Genomic DNA, 15,221 nt, shown 5'->3' on the forward strand with positions numbered 1-15,221 from the left:
TAAGCTGCAGGTTGTGTGTGTACATAACTTCATTTAAAAAAAAATCCAACCTTTCCCATTCACATTGGTTCAACGTCGTCTCATAGTCAGGTTTGACATCTTACTTTAAGGTGGTATATAGTCATCTGTGAATACCTGCAGGCTACAGCGGAGAAACTGAGCAAAATTTTCATAAAGTTTTTTTTTTTTTTTTTCTTTTGCAACCAAATAAGTACAATACAATAATAATGTATTTAAACTTTATTGGTAACCTTTAAAGGTTCGTCACAGACAAAAAAAAAAGTAATAATTTAGTGTCTTGTTCAATTCACTTGTTCTGTGGCATGTGCGTGGGTTCCTGCCATTGTCTGAAGAATGGAACATTCTGTAACAAATCTGCTGTGTGCGAATATACCTATCTGAAGAGACCAATAATAACATACATGTTTTCTTCTTAAGTCATTAGGGAGCATTCACACATTCAGTGAGTACGGTCCGTTCATGGAAGATATCCTACGGACTGGAATCATGGAACTCCCAGCATGATTCATTATTATTAGAGACAAGCAAATTTACAGTATTAATGAAGTGGAGTGCTTCTTTAGCTTGACTTACATGCAGGCTGCCTTTGGACTCCGGGTGCTGGATCCAGTCCTGGGAGAAGGACAGGACAGAGCTCAAAGGCAGTAGTCTGACAAGATGACAGCCGAGCTAAAGAAGCACTTTGCTTCATTAATACTGTAAATTTGCACACTTCTTTATTATGCTGTGAGCTCCGAATCAGTTCAAATCTTTGTGCTACAATACCGATACAGCTGCATCAGGATAGTAGTGCGAAGATTTCAACTGATTCTGAATTCTCAGCACAATAATAAATCATGATGCCGTGAGCTCTGCATTCTACAGCACATTGTCCTTAGATATGAATGCTCCTCTTAGGCCGCATTCACACGTTCTGTGTTCTGTATGTACCAGACTTCTCCCCAGTCCGGGAAACATCTGTGATAGGATGCTGGGAGCAGGGGAACTGTACAGATATGTGCCGCGCTGTCATTACAGCAGAGAACATATGCATACAGTTCCCCCACTCCCAGCATCTTATCACAGATGCTGCCCGTGCGCAGGAAGTCCGGTACATACAGAACATGTGAATGCGGCCTCACTTAGGCCACTCCAGAGAGATACTGGAAAGGGTTTGTCCAGCCTGACTATATTTGTTATGCTCACAGAGGGCTGGGAAGGTAAGGGTTTGTTTTTTAACATCTAAACCTCCCTGATGCATCAAAAATATAGAATCAGGCTGGAGTAATGTGAAAATTGCACCCAAAAAAGGAAGACTAAGCTTGAAATTAAGGAGTGCTGGCTTGTATGGCTGGAGATCTTCTTTAGTTTTTGGGGTGGTTCTTCCTATGCCGCTCTGCTGTCCTGGTCTAAGTTGTTATGTTCGACTGATGCATCTGGTGACATCTGAAGTTCTGTTGTGTGCGACAATAATATAAATACTACAACAGACAATGGGATTATATTTGATCGATTGCAGCTTTGGAGACTTTTCTAGAATGTCTTTCATTAAGCAGCCAAGGGTTAAACCTCCTACATAATGGCTGTATGGATTGGAGGATGACCGCTGCTCACAGACAATCCACTTCATCCAGGTCTCAGGGTCAGATCTTAAAGTTGGGAATGACGGTAAGGCCGTTCATAGAGCTGGTTCACAATGATTTGGGCAATCTTCTCTGGTTCATTCAGATGCACAAAATGATTTCCATCCACGATGGTCGACTGAAATCGCTAAAACGAAACACAAAAAAATGCAAATAGATGAAAATCTGTTGTTTTTTTGTATATTCTACAATTTTCTTTTTTCTTACTCAGTGCCAGCTTTAGGATAGACTATTGATTTTTGATCAGTGAATAGCGGCCGCAGAAAACCCTGTCCGTGCACACGGTGGAGCGAGCAGCTCTGGCCGCTCCCTCCATAGTGTGCTGCGGAGATGTCTGATGCGGGCGTGCATGGATGTGCCCGCATCAGAACCCTGCGGCCAAAAAGATCATCAGGCCAGTACTGCAGTAGCGGCCGGGATAATCTTTTCAGAGACCGGGTCACGGAATGGCAGGTCTCATACGTGGTGGGAACATAGCCTAACTGTTGGTTCTAGTAAAGAACTGATCAGCAGGAGTCCATGTATCCTCCTATCCTTAATTAAAGTCACAGAAAACCCCTTTAAAATGCCAAGTGATTGTGCTAGAATTGTTATTTTACTGAATATACTGCATGTTATATATGGCAACACATCTGTAATGCATTCACTAACCTCCTTCTGGTTTTTCTTATAGCCTTCTAGTAAGGCCTGTCCCATATCTGTATACACTCCTCTCATTAGATCTGCTGATAATCCTTCATTTGCCCTGTAAGAAAACATGATCACAAAGTCTGAATGAGGTATAAGACAGTGGCCAGCCTAATGTATCAGATGTAGAATACAGACAGTACAGTGGAAAATGGGGGGGGGGGGGGAAATATATATATATATATATATATATATATATTAGAGTTCAAATGCTTGAAAATGACAACGTGAGGTTGTCGAAACGTTGCACCTATAAATTATTGCTATGCACCTGTTCTTTATATGATTTTTTGCACAAAGTAAATTTGGATTTTTTCACCTGAATGGAAGTGCTGCGGAATATTTTTACATATATCTCAACTGCAATAAAACATTGAAAGTCACTTTCATAGTCTGGAAAAGGAATAGAAGAAACCCCTTTCTCACTGTCTCAGGGAAAGCGTGTTAGCACCAGCTATACAGCTCAGTTCCATTGAAGTGAATAGAGCTGATCTGTAGAGATGAGCGCAACTCAAGCATCCTCGAATCCGATTGTTTAGCAATTGAATGCCAACGGCTGAAGAAGTTGAATGCAGCCCTAGGGAGTCCTGGAAAACATGGATACGTACCCTGTATGTATAGTTAGGTCAATGAGGAGGCCATAAGAATAAATGTAAAGCCAGCTTTCCTAAGTAGGCTCCCAGTCTATGGCGGAGGGTGGGCAGGGATCAGGAAAGACTTCTGTGTGTCCACATACTGCCGGATTACAGAATGGCCCAGACAGTGAACCTATACCTAAGTAATATATAGAGGGGCTCTACATGCTGCTTACATCAGTAGAAGCTGTGAAATGAATTCAATACTTACAGTATAATATGGACATTTGCCTGAATGGACTTGAGAATATGCAGGCACTGGTCTATATACAGCGGCAGAGAACTGTTCTAAGGAAAGACATAAAGCATATGTCACACGAGACATGACTTCACTTCTGTTCCACTAAGGATTTCTCGCTCACTCCAGATCACAATGGCCTATGTAAGGGTAAGTGCACATCTCTGGGGGTGGATTATTCCACACATCTCTCCTGTGGGGTTTCGCAGGGCTAAATACAGCAACTCATTACAAACTATCATATGGTCACAGGCCCAGCGGAGCCACCACATTTATAAATGAGGGTTCTGCTGACAGCAAGAAACGGCACCCAGATTCTGATGCCAGATCAGAGGACACATGACCTCAATTAGACTTCTCAATTAGCCAAATTGTTCTTGCTTGTGTTCACACATGGCAGTAGTGTACAGTGATGTACAAAGAAGAAAGGGGGCCCCTATTATGGTGTCTCAAGCTAGTATGTTAAAAGGAATCCATGGGCAGGTTAGGGCATCCTGACACTAGTTTCCTGCTGAGGAGTTTTCCTATTAGGCTATGCGACATGTTTCGAACTTTCATGTGAAATACGCAAAGTACAAGACTTACCACAGTGACCCTTATGTCACGACTAAACACCAAACCTACAGAAAAGAAGAAATTCAGTTACACTTTGGATTTTTAATAATGAAAGATTTAAGCAGAATTATCATGTATTTACAATCCTCTATGCCTGACCCCCTGAAAAATACATGTGTTTCTGTGCTCTCAATGGACTCGCCAGCTTTGCCAGAACTCCCAATATGATGAAGCTGCATGGACTGTTCCACACAAGCTCTCTATGGGGGAGACAAAAACTCCCATTAGAAATACTGATGATTATACAGATCCTGTCACACAGTTAGGCTATGTTCACACAATGTATATTTTCGTAAAAGTACAGCTGCGAAAATATGTTACTTTGCCGTCTATAGAATCCCGGCCCGACGGGATCCCTAGCGGCACCGCAAGAAACTGACAGTCAGTTTTCTGTGGCTGCTATTCAATGAATCGCGGCCGCAGAAAACCCTGTCAGTGCACACAGTGGAGCGAGTGGCTCCGGCCGCCTGCTCCATTGTGTGCATTGGGGAGTTCTGATGCGGGAGCGCATGAATGTGCCCACATCAGAACTTAGCGGCGCTAAAGATCACCCGGCCGGTACTGCAGTACCGGCCGTTCTGTGACCAGCCGGTGTCTTACTTTGTGTGAACATAGCCTTATAGTGGATTTGATGACAGCTCAGACCCCCTGACTGTACTTCTTAGTTTATTTAGTGATATATAGAGATGAGGATTATTACTGAGGTGGTGTAGCGTGTAGCAGCCTGTGCGGTGAATCATGGGATTAATGGCAGATTAGAAAATTGACAGTCAAGATGGTTACTGGTCTGCGGTCACATGACTCGGATTTAGTAATGAAATGTGTGGATGCATCAGGGATGGGATGAAACAGATGACACAGCAGGAGAATTGGTAATCAGTGTACATTATATGGGCAAAAAAAAAAAATTAAAAAAATAAAATTAAAAAAATATATATATATATATATATATAATATATATATATATATATATATGAAATTGCAGAAGTGCTTCTTTAAGCCAACCCAGCGACAGGCATAGAGGTGCATTATGTATAGTCTAAAGCCATGACTATGTCTACTTACCACCAGGCACAGGCTTAGTCCCACGCTCCAGCAGAACTTTGGCAGTATCAGACGTCAGTGATGGGTTGCCGTCCAATAACCTAAAGAGAAGGTGAAAGTTGCACAGAAGTTGTGGCCTCTTACAAGTACATAACATATAACTACCTACAAGGGGATATTGGTATTATAGTTTGTCATTTTCAGTAACTTATGACGTGACGCTCCCGAGACCTGCAGCGATCCTGAAGGATGGGAGGAGCGTGCAGCAGTGCGCTTCACTCCATGGCTGATAATCAAATCGTTTATAGACTTTAATGGAGCAAACAAGTTAGACATGGAGGACATTCCCCCAAACTATCTGAGGGGAAAAAATTACTTGAAATTACAGTATTACTCTATAGCAGGGGTAGGGAACCTTGGCTCTACAGCTGCTGCAAAACTACAACTCCCATCATGCCTGGACAGCCAAAGTTAAAGCATGATGGGAGTTGTAGTTTTGCTGGGGAGCAAAGGTTCCCTACCCCTGCTTTAAAAGCTTGAAGGGTTCCCAGTTTATTGCACTGTTCTCACCTTTGCACAGCTCCTTCTGGGGTATACACCTTTGCTGCATTTGCCCCCTCTAAGCGGGAGTAATGGGTGATTGACTTCTTCATATGATTCACTATTATGTCCTATAAATAGAATTAAGAACACTCAGGCCACTGGTGTCAAACCTCTGGCCCTCCAGCTGGTACAAGACTACAACTCCCATCACGCCTGAACAAAGCTGAAGCTCACCAGGCATGATAGGAATTGTAGTCCTGCAACAGCTGGAGGGCCTGAGGTCTCCCATCCCTGCTGTTACTGTCATTAATAAAATTCTGACATATCAAGTCAACAGATTGGATTGGTCGAGGTCTGGGTGCTAAGACCCTCAGCCATGTCTCCTATAGAAAGGCTATGATCCCGTTCAGCACTCTTATGACATATGAAAGGTTTTTATTTTTAACACTTTAAGCACTGATCAAATATAGACTGGTGGTAACTGCCCACAGCAACCAATCACAGCTCAGTTTTATATTTTGCACCCTTTGATAAATCTCCCCTCTGTCTTTTCACGTCTTATACTTTATTACAGCTGTTATCACACTACACAGATTTGTGATTTTATTCCAACAGAAATCTGACAACTGTAATAAGCAATAAATTGTCAGGGATGCTCCTACTCACTGAATGGACAGGGAAAAACCCATAGGAATCCAGAAGTATTAGGTTCTGAATGGTCTCGGGAAACACGGAGGCGAACTACAGAATAAAGGATAAAGGTAATGTTAATACCGCATGTCTTTTTATTATAAATGAATTAGGAAAAAAAAAGAAAAGAAAAAACAGTACATCAATTGGATGTAACTGTCATTTCAGGGTCATTTTTTAGAAATCAATAAATATAAATAGTATAAGCAATTTTAAGAAACTCTGTATTAGGTTTTATTAAGCAAAAGCTGTACTCAAAAAGTTGTTTGTTTTTTTTAATCTCCCCCTAACTTCAGAAAAAGCAGGAATTCTGTATCCATTATGGTCTATGGAGAGGGGAGGGGTAAAGGGGGGTGAGTGAGCACAGAGAGAAGAAAAGGCAGCCTTGCAAAACACTACATCCTGCAATCTTCTCTTCCCAAGGTCCCAGATAAGCACTGACCTTTCTGACCTCTGAATCCAGCGTTTTATGTGCCCAGACAATCTCCATACTGCACAGCTGTTTGTCTCCTCTCCCTGCTCCCCCTCCCCCTCCATAGGTTATAATGGACTCGGCAAAACCTGTCTTCACTTTGCTCCTCTGAAATGAAGATGGATTTGCCTGATAATGCACAGATAAGAAGAGAGGGGAGAGGCTGGGAAACTGCTTTTTGAGTACAGAAAGAGGCTCTTTTGCCTAATAAAACCTATTACAGAATTTCTTAAAATCGCTTATACTACTGATTTCTGCAAAAAAAAATTTAGATGACAGTTACACTGAAGGGGTTCTCTACTTTAGACAGTCTCTATTGTTAGAAGGGTCCCTTGAAACAAAGCTGAATGCAGTGTCTTCCCCCCCCCCCCACACACACACACACACACAAACACACACTTCCTGCAGCAGCTGATTTCTTCCAAAAACAGCACCTTTCTTGTCTTCAGTTTAGGTGCGGTATTGCCACTTAGTGGATGTAGCCAGCTTGTAATACTACACACAACCTGAGGAAAGGTGTGGTGCTAATTTGATTTTCTGTTTCTTGATAACCTAACAATTGATAAACTATGAATTCCCAGATAGGGTGTACAGAAAAGAGTTTTAAAACTGGAGAACCCCTTTAGGTTTTTAAGGACTGTTAGATTCTAATGACTAAATGAAAGAGAAAATTGGCCCACTGACTGGTCATAGTGGTAGAATTATCGTACAGTATAAAGTGTATGGGGGAAGGGGGGCTCCCAAATCTCCACTGACAGATAATTTCGGTGAAGGTAGGGGTCAGGCGCAATGGATTTTCACTGCCCGGCCCTTTTGTTCTCTGAAGGACAAAGCCAGGAAACTACTGAAGGTGCATAGGCATCCTAAAAGAAGTACTCCAGCAATTTTTTTAACTTAAAAAACTTCATTGGAGCTCCCCTTAAGGTCCAATAGTACCATTGTGACTCCATTCATATAGTATATAGAATTGATTTACCATTCCTCCAACAACTCCTCCTGCAGAGAAACAATAAAGAGCTTCATCAGTCAGATCATATATCCTTCCTTATATAATATTTCATACAATCATGTACACTGCAACCTGTATGGGCTAAACCAGCATCCTTGCCCTTCAGTGACCAGACTGAACTCACGTATGAGCAGGTATATGTGGTGTATATTGGGTCATTTAAAGGGATCGTCTACGTCCATGACTAAATCAGACATCACTGGTCATTTCTTCCTGAGGTGAAAGGAAATGAAAGAGAAACTCACCCATGCTGTGTGCCAATATGGAGAATCTTCGCCAACCTAAAGCTGAGGAAATGGAGAAGAAAAAATAAAATTATGTACATTGGCTTTTTTTGTCTGACTTGGAGATCTCGCAATGTGATCTTGGGTGCACTGAGGCAATCTATGGCAATAGGCTAATAGCAGGCGTGACCGCATTTGTTAGGTATATAGCTGCCATCATCATACTGCAATAATATGTGATCTGCTGAAGGGAAACAGTAGGAGCCACCTTGGGCTCTGTTCACACCTCCATTCATGGCAGCAGTGCCTGACCCATGAACCACAAAAACACACTGTACCCAATGCACCCCAATGACTTATAATGAGGCCCATTGGGTTCCAACATGGTGTCTGTCATTTTGAGAGGAAAAATAATGCAATACACTCCAAGCAAGGCTCCGGAGTCTCTGACCATAGTGTGGACAAAACCTTACTGCTTAACCACCTAGATGCTGCAGTCACTATTAAAGTGGTATTCCAGGGAAAAAACCCTTTTCCTTTGTTCTAAGGGGCTGAACTGGGCTTGGGGTTATCTCAGATCCTGGTTGGGGCAGAGGAAGTTGGCTGTATACATGTGCCAGCACTAGTTGCTGATGGCAAAGTCACAGCTCCTGTGGCCCCTTCATTCTGGAGATCAGCGAGGGGCCTCCCAGTTGGATCATAAGGGATCAGTAAGTGACTGCATATCCTAGCGATATGCCATGATTTACTTTAAAAGGTTACTTTCTTCCAGAAACAGCACCGCTCTTGTCCTCAGCCCCACAAGATAGATGCTGTTTTTGCAAGAAAGTTGCTGTGTCTTTCTAATCCTGAATAACCCCTTTGATATATATTTTGTTCCATTAAATCAATCTCCCCCATGATGTCCCATGCAGCGGTCCTGAAAACTCATCAAGTTCAACTCACATGTTACCACCCTATGTACGTCGGTCAGGTAGTCCAGATGCTGATACCTCATTCCTATAGGCAAATGGGAAGATTGTCCATGTCCTGAGAAATCCAGAGCTACGTAGTAATATTCTGCAAAATAATTATTATTGTAGTTAATGCTATAGTGTGTATATATATATATATCTACACATGCATACACATTTCACTGAAAAATACAATTCCTTAGAGGTTTTTCTGCAACATTTAAAGAGGTTTTTAATCCTTTCCATTAAGTTTAATTTAGTAAATTTAATGGTTATTTCCATAATCAAAAGAGAATAGGTGACCGATCACTGGGGATTGAACCAATGGGAACTGCTGCTCCCTGTGGTGTCCTGTCATTGGCTGAGCAGGCATTTCCTGCAGGAATGACACATGGTGAGCAGCAGAGACTGGCAGCCATCTGAATGTCAGATGTAGGGATCAGGGCAGGTGAATATGCCCTTTTTTTATTATTTTTAAAGGACCCCCAGTCCATTATAAAACTTTATGCATACAAGGAATATGCCCTTAAAATTCTTTACTTTTTTTTTTTACATTTGCCCATTGTATGTCAAGAATCTGCAATGTCCTCATAAAAATAAATCACTGGTCATATGTTCTAGTTGTAAAATAAGATGGCAGGACTCCTTTAAGGTCACAAACATTCTCAACTCACCTTGGGGGAGTAGTGGAATAAGTCTGTCAAACGTGTTGGCATTATCCAGCCAGCCATGTAGGCAGAGAATAGGCCGCCCTTCAGATGGGCCCCAGGCTTTGGCTGCCAGGTGCCCCCATGGGACTTTAAACCTCAGTTCTGAAATAAGAAGAGAAATTATACTGTTACCACCAAGATAGCAAGTGCTCCCCCTATGGCAGAGATGGGGAACCTTCGGCCCTCCAGCTGTTGCAAACTACAATTCCCATCATGCCTGGACAGCCAAAGCTTTAGCTTCGGCTGTCCAGGCATGTTGGGAGTTGTAGTTTTGCAACAGCAGGAGGGCTGTAGGTTCCCCATCCCTGATCTACGGTATTAAAATAATAATAAATACTATAAATCAACACTAAAAAAAAATAATCTAAAAGTTGTCCCGCAAGAAACAAGACTTTAAGAAGTACACAATTTATTTTTTTTTTTAAAGGCTCTCCCATAGAGAATGCATTGTAAAGCGTGACTTCTGGCATTCAATCACAGGAGACAGAAGAGGGGTCACAGGAGCGGATGACGTGAAAGCACGCCAGAATTGAATGGCTCCGCGGGACCGGAACGAAGCTGCGCAGCAGGACACCGATCACCTTTGGTGAGTATACGCGCGAGCGCCTAGTGCGGGGCAGGAAGTCATAAACATTTTTTTGTGAACTGCTTCTTTAAAAAAATTATTACAACAGAAGGAATGCAAAGAAAGAAAAAAAGTTCCCCAGGTCCTTATAAAAATATGATTAAGGGTGCCGTCAGCGTATTTGCTGCGAATACATTCCCATGCATTTTAATAGGCTGACATACTCACAGTGGGATTGTCAGGGAGGCCCCGAAGCAAGCAGGAGCGTGGAGCAGGTGATGTAGGCTCCGGGGGTTAACAGTGCTAAGTCTAACATACTTTCAGCCGGATGACAATCACGCTGCGAGTATGACAGCCCATTGAAATGCATGGGCAAGCACCTGCAGCGGATTTCGCTGCAAATTCGAAATCCACTGCGAATACGCTGTGTGTGAAGGCACCCTAAATGGCGGTTGTATCATATATAACTGTACAATTGTTTTGGGAATAATTTCAGCGGCACACATGATATGGCACAGACGAGGCATTATAAAACTCTCAGATTTGTGTTTACTTTATATATGTGTAAAAAAAATATATATATATATTATTTTTTAAATTTTTTATGTGTATAATAATAAAGTAAAACAACAATACAAACAGGTACAAAACTTGGCAATTCCAATAAATGTTAATGTGAATGTCAGCGTCGGCCATTACTAGACTCAGCGCACCGTTCACCTTTGCACTTCTCAAGCTTTGTTGTAAGTAATTTTGACCTCTAGTAGAGTTTAATCTCCCTGGGAATAACCTTGTAAAGATAAACCGAGCTAATTCTTAAAGGGGCAAAGAACGCCCAAATGGGCCGATCATTTCCCTGTGTAAAAGCGAAAGCTGATAAACAGGCAAACGCTCATTCTTCAGCTGTGCGGCCCTAAAAAAAAGCCGCATATCTCTATGTGTAAACAGATAAATGGGAGGTGACGCCGACATAGTCAACATTAGGAGAGTCCCTGGATGTTTACAGGTTGTCCTACACATGGGACCCCCGGAGATAAACTAAACCGCAAGTGTCAGGGCCCCTTTACATGGGACGATTATCGTGCGAAAAATCATTAAATCGTTCGAATTTAAACTGTGTAATTGCAGGCAAAGATCAAAAAATCGTTCGTATGTCGTTGATATAGATCTAAACCTAAAATTATCGTTAATGGTTCGCTGTAATTCCACATTCGTTTGCTCAAGTTCCGCATTTTTTCACTAGTCGATCAGTGTAATGCCCCTATTCCACGAGTCGTTTGGAGGAGCAAACGAGCGCTATTAGCGCTCGTTTGCTCCTCGTTCCCCGCTCGCTGCCGCCGCTATTCAACGCGGCTGCAGCGAGCGGGTGAGTGCGGGAGGGGCGGCGGGGAGCTGCGGGGGGGCTGCCCGGGGGATCGCTGATCGTCCGGGCAGCCCATAGGATATAGCAGCGTCTGCTGCCGACGGTCCTATTCAACAGAGCGACGGCAGCAGATCGCTGCTATATCAGTCGCTTGTTTTTCAACATGTTGAAAAAAAAGCGACTGCAACGATCAGCCGACATGAACGATGTCGGCTGATCGTACCACGGGACGAATATCATTTGTAGCGGCCGATATCGGCCGAATACGAACGATATTGCTCCTTTAAACGACCCGTGGAATAGGGGCTTAATGCTGCGTTTACACGGAGCCATAATTCGCCCAATCAATCGTTTAACGATTTGGTTTTCATAACGATCAGCGTTTAGACGAATAAATCGTTAGAAAAATCGTAAGAAAATTCGAAAGAAAAATCGTTATTGCGATCGTTATTAAGATCGCTTAAGCCCATCTCACACATAGGGTGAATCTTTGAAAGACTGTTTACACGAAGCGATCTGCAAATTTTTAGCGAACGACGATTTGAGAACATGTTGAAAGATCAAAATGAACAATTTTTTGCTCGTCGCTTAATCGTTTGCTGCGTTTACACGTACGATTATCGCTCAAATGCGATCGTTATTGGGAAAATTCGAACGATAATCGTTCCGTGTAAACGCAGCATAATAGCACATTGTCCATTGTTTTGCTGTGATCAGAAGGAATAAACGATCATAGTAACGATCGTAACTAATGCTGCATTTACACGGAGAGATAATTCGCCCAGTCGATCGTTTAACGATTTTGAAGCAACGATTTGGTTTTTTAGAACGATCAGCGTTTAGACGAATAAACCGTTAGAAAGTCGTAAGAAAATTTGAAAGAAAAATCGTTATTAAGATCGCTTAAGCCCATCTCACACATATGGGTGAATCTTTGAAAGACTGTTTACACGAAGCGATCTGCAAATTTTTAGCGAACAACGATTTGAGAACATGTTGAAAGATCAAAATGAACGATTTCTCTCTCGTGGTTTGATCGTTCGCTGCGTTTACACGGAACGAATATCGCCTAAACGTTATTGCGAAAATTCGAACGATAATCGTTCCGTGTAAACGCAGCATAACGATTATCGTTTTGTGTAATATGGTGACCGATTTCAGGTTAACGATAAACAATCTCGTTTGCAATCGTTTATCGTTAAAAATCGCTCAGTGTAATAGGACCCTCAGACTCAGGCCCTACAGCTGTTACAAAACTACAATTCCCATCATGCTTTGGCTGTCCAGGCATGATGGGAACTGTAGTTTTGTAACAGCTGGAGGGTCTGAGTTTGACCCCTCTGTAGGGGCTCAGGTCACCAGTGCTGTGCCAGCTCCTCAGATGGGGAGGAATCTGTAACTATTCTCACCCAATAGCTGTAAGTCCAATCACTTTTCATTATACGGACAATTACATAAGAAGGAGATAAAACAGAAGTTACCTTTCAGCAGAAAAGCCATGTCTTCTCACCTGTCACCTGCAGTGATAGTATAGAGAGAGCGCATGTTAATCTGTAATCCCAGATGCCCTCCCTGACCTTTACCCGAATTCTCTCTATAGTCTATAGGTCGGCTGCAAAGGTCCGCATGGTAACCTCTGTATTACATCTGCAGAACCGAGACAGAGCTCAGCGTCCTAGAGAAGATCGGCCATCCCAGTCTGTACAGGAGCATCATCTCTTCATTGTGTCATCCCTCTGTTATTCCTCCTGGAAATGTAGGAAGAAACCACTGAGCACTGTCATCCCCTTGTCAATATGATGCGGCGTCCCTACACAATGCGACACGTCCGCACTGACCGGATACGGACGCATGAGTATTGGCCAGTAGTCACAATACTTATATACTGCCAGGAAGGATAACAGAGGAACGATTAGTAAATATGATTAGAGTCACTGTCGTATTTTATTTTTTGCAGAAATCAGTAGTACAGGTGATTTTAAAAAACTTTGTAATTGGGTTTATTAGGCAAATATGTCATTATCTGCATTCAAAAAGACTTTCCCCAGGTCACCCCCCCCCCTCCCTCCTTTCTCTCTCCTTCACTGCTCATCAGGAAATCTTGAATCAGTCGGGCCCTGTGTAACCTATGGAGAGGGGAGGGGGGAGGAGGGAGATTAGTTGCCAGCAGAGAGCAAAGGATTACACAGCGGGACTATTCAGAGGTCAGAGAGGTCAGTGCTGACCTCAGAGGAGATAGCCGGTGATGTAGCTGTAAATTAACTCTTTGTTGTCCTGTTTTGGTGCCTCATCTCCCTCCACCCCTCCCCTCTCCATAGAGAACAATGAAGACAAGGGGGAGAGCTTCAAACTGCTTTTTCATGATAAAAATGCATTTTTTCGGCTAATAAACCAAATTACAAAGTTTCTTAAAATCGCCTGGACTATTGATTTCTGCAAAAAAATAAAAATAAAACGACAGGTACACTTTAAATAGAAGGTTTAGCCCAGGGATAGGGAACCTTGGCTTTCCAGCTGTTGCAAAACTACAACTCCCATCATGCCTGGACAGCCTTCGGCTGTCCAGGCATGATGGGAGTTGTAGTTTTGCAACAGCTGGAGGGGGTGAAGGTTCCTTACCACTGGTTTAGCCTGATCTGTCACTTCTGAGGAGTCATCGGCTGTGTGTGGACCCCCAGAAATCACTACAATAAAGGGGCCCCCTCCCTTTAGTCTATCATAGAGATGTTAGTATCTCCTGGCTACACTGACTATAATGATGGGGTCTGGTAATAACAGGGACACTTCATGGTAATAATGATGAGAAATAACCTTGCATCTACTTGGATTATTAATACCATGACCCCCACCCTGGAGGACTACAACTCCCAGCATGCCCTGCCACCCCCAGGTTGTAGATGGATGAGTTGGGCAATGTCAGCTCCTCATAATACCGATCCACCAGCCTGACCCCAGTCTAATCGCTGTGTTATTAGTAGGAGCAGTGTCGCCCCCTGCTGTCAGCGCCCTGTCACAGTGTTACCCTATAATCCAGGGTGAGTATGGCTGCACCACCACCACCACCACACACACACTACTGCCCGGTCTCCTACCTCCTCCGGGCCGTCATATACAGAGTATGACCGCGTCAGGAAGTGCCAGAACATCCGAGTTACACTGTATCCTCTCCTGTGCGCGACCCCGCGTGCGCGTGCACATACAAGTCTGCGCATGCGTGTTTTAATTTTACCTTCAATGACCTGTTGGCGTCGATTCTCCGACTTTTTCTGCCCCCTAGTGGTCAGGCTTTGAGTTGCTCACATATTACTTTTTCCTTTGTTCCTTCTCTGTGTCCTCTGCCCCAACCTGTAAAACTACGACTCCCACCATGCTAGGTGCACGCTGGGAGTTGTAGTTCATCAACACGTGGAGAGGCATAGCTCTACAAGGACCTACTTAGTGGGTTATCCAGGATTAGGCTATGTGCACACTATGGATTCCGAGTGGAGAACTTCAAGCGGATTCCGCTGCTTGAATTTCTGCTGGTCCCATAGGATCCATTCTATGTTCAGGCTGATTCCACCGTCCGCTCATTGACAAGTCAATTCTGGGGACGGACGCACCATAGCGGCGGCGGAATCCACTTGAAGTTGTCCAATCGGAATCTGTAGTGTGCACATATACCCTGAGAAAGACATGGCTGCTTTCCTCAACAAACAGCGCTGCTCCTGTCCTCAGTTTGGGTGTGGTATTGCAGCTCAGTTCCATAGAAGTCAATGGAGCCAGGCTGTAATACCGCACACATCCTGGGGGCAGGGGTGGTGCTGCTTTTGGAAGAAAGCAGTCATGTT

General features: G+C 43.3%; 1 protein-coding gene across 1 annotated transcript; it reads right to left on the bottom strand.

The window, feature by feature from the left end:
• Positions 1-1,086: 1,086 nt before the first annotated feature.
• On the bottom strand, positions 1,087-14,564 carry SERHL2 (serine hydrolase like 2). Its single transcript, XM_069967336.1, has 13 exons — positions 14,484-14,564; positions 12,873-12,908; positions 9,428-9,565; positions 8,746-8,859; positions 7,822-7,863; positions 7,544-7,563; positions 6,072-6,146; positions 5,433-5,533; positions 4,884-4,963; positions 3,789-3,823; positions 3,177-3,253; positions 2,295-2,388; positions 1,087-1,770 (listed from the first exon to the last, which is right to left on the bottom strand). Exons 2-13 carry the CDS (start codon positions 12,889-12,891, stop codon positions 1,651-1,653), a joined length of 915 nt encoding a protein of 304 aa, XP_069823437.1. The 5' UTR covers positions 12,892-12,908; positions 14,484-14,564; the 3' UTR covers positions 1,087-1,650.
• Between the last annotated feature and the right edge of the window lie 657 nt (positions 14,565-15,221).

The sequence above is a fragment of the Dendropsophus ebraccatus genome, chromosome 4 (genome assembly GCF_027789765.1).
Source record: "Dendropsophus ebraccatus isolate aDenEbr1 chromosome 4, aDenEbr1.pat, whole genome shotgun sequence".
NCBI lineage: Eukaryota > Metazoa > Chordata > Amphibia > Anura > Hylidae > Dendropsophus > Dendropsophus ebraccatus.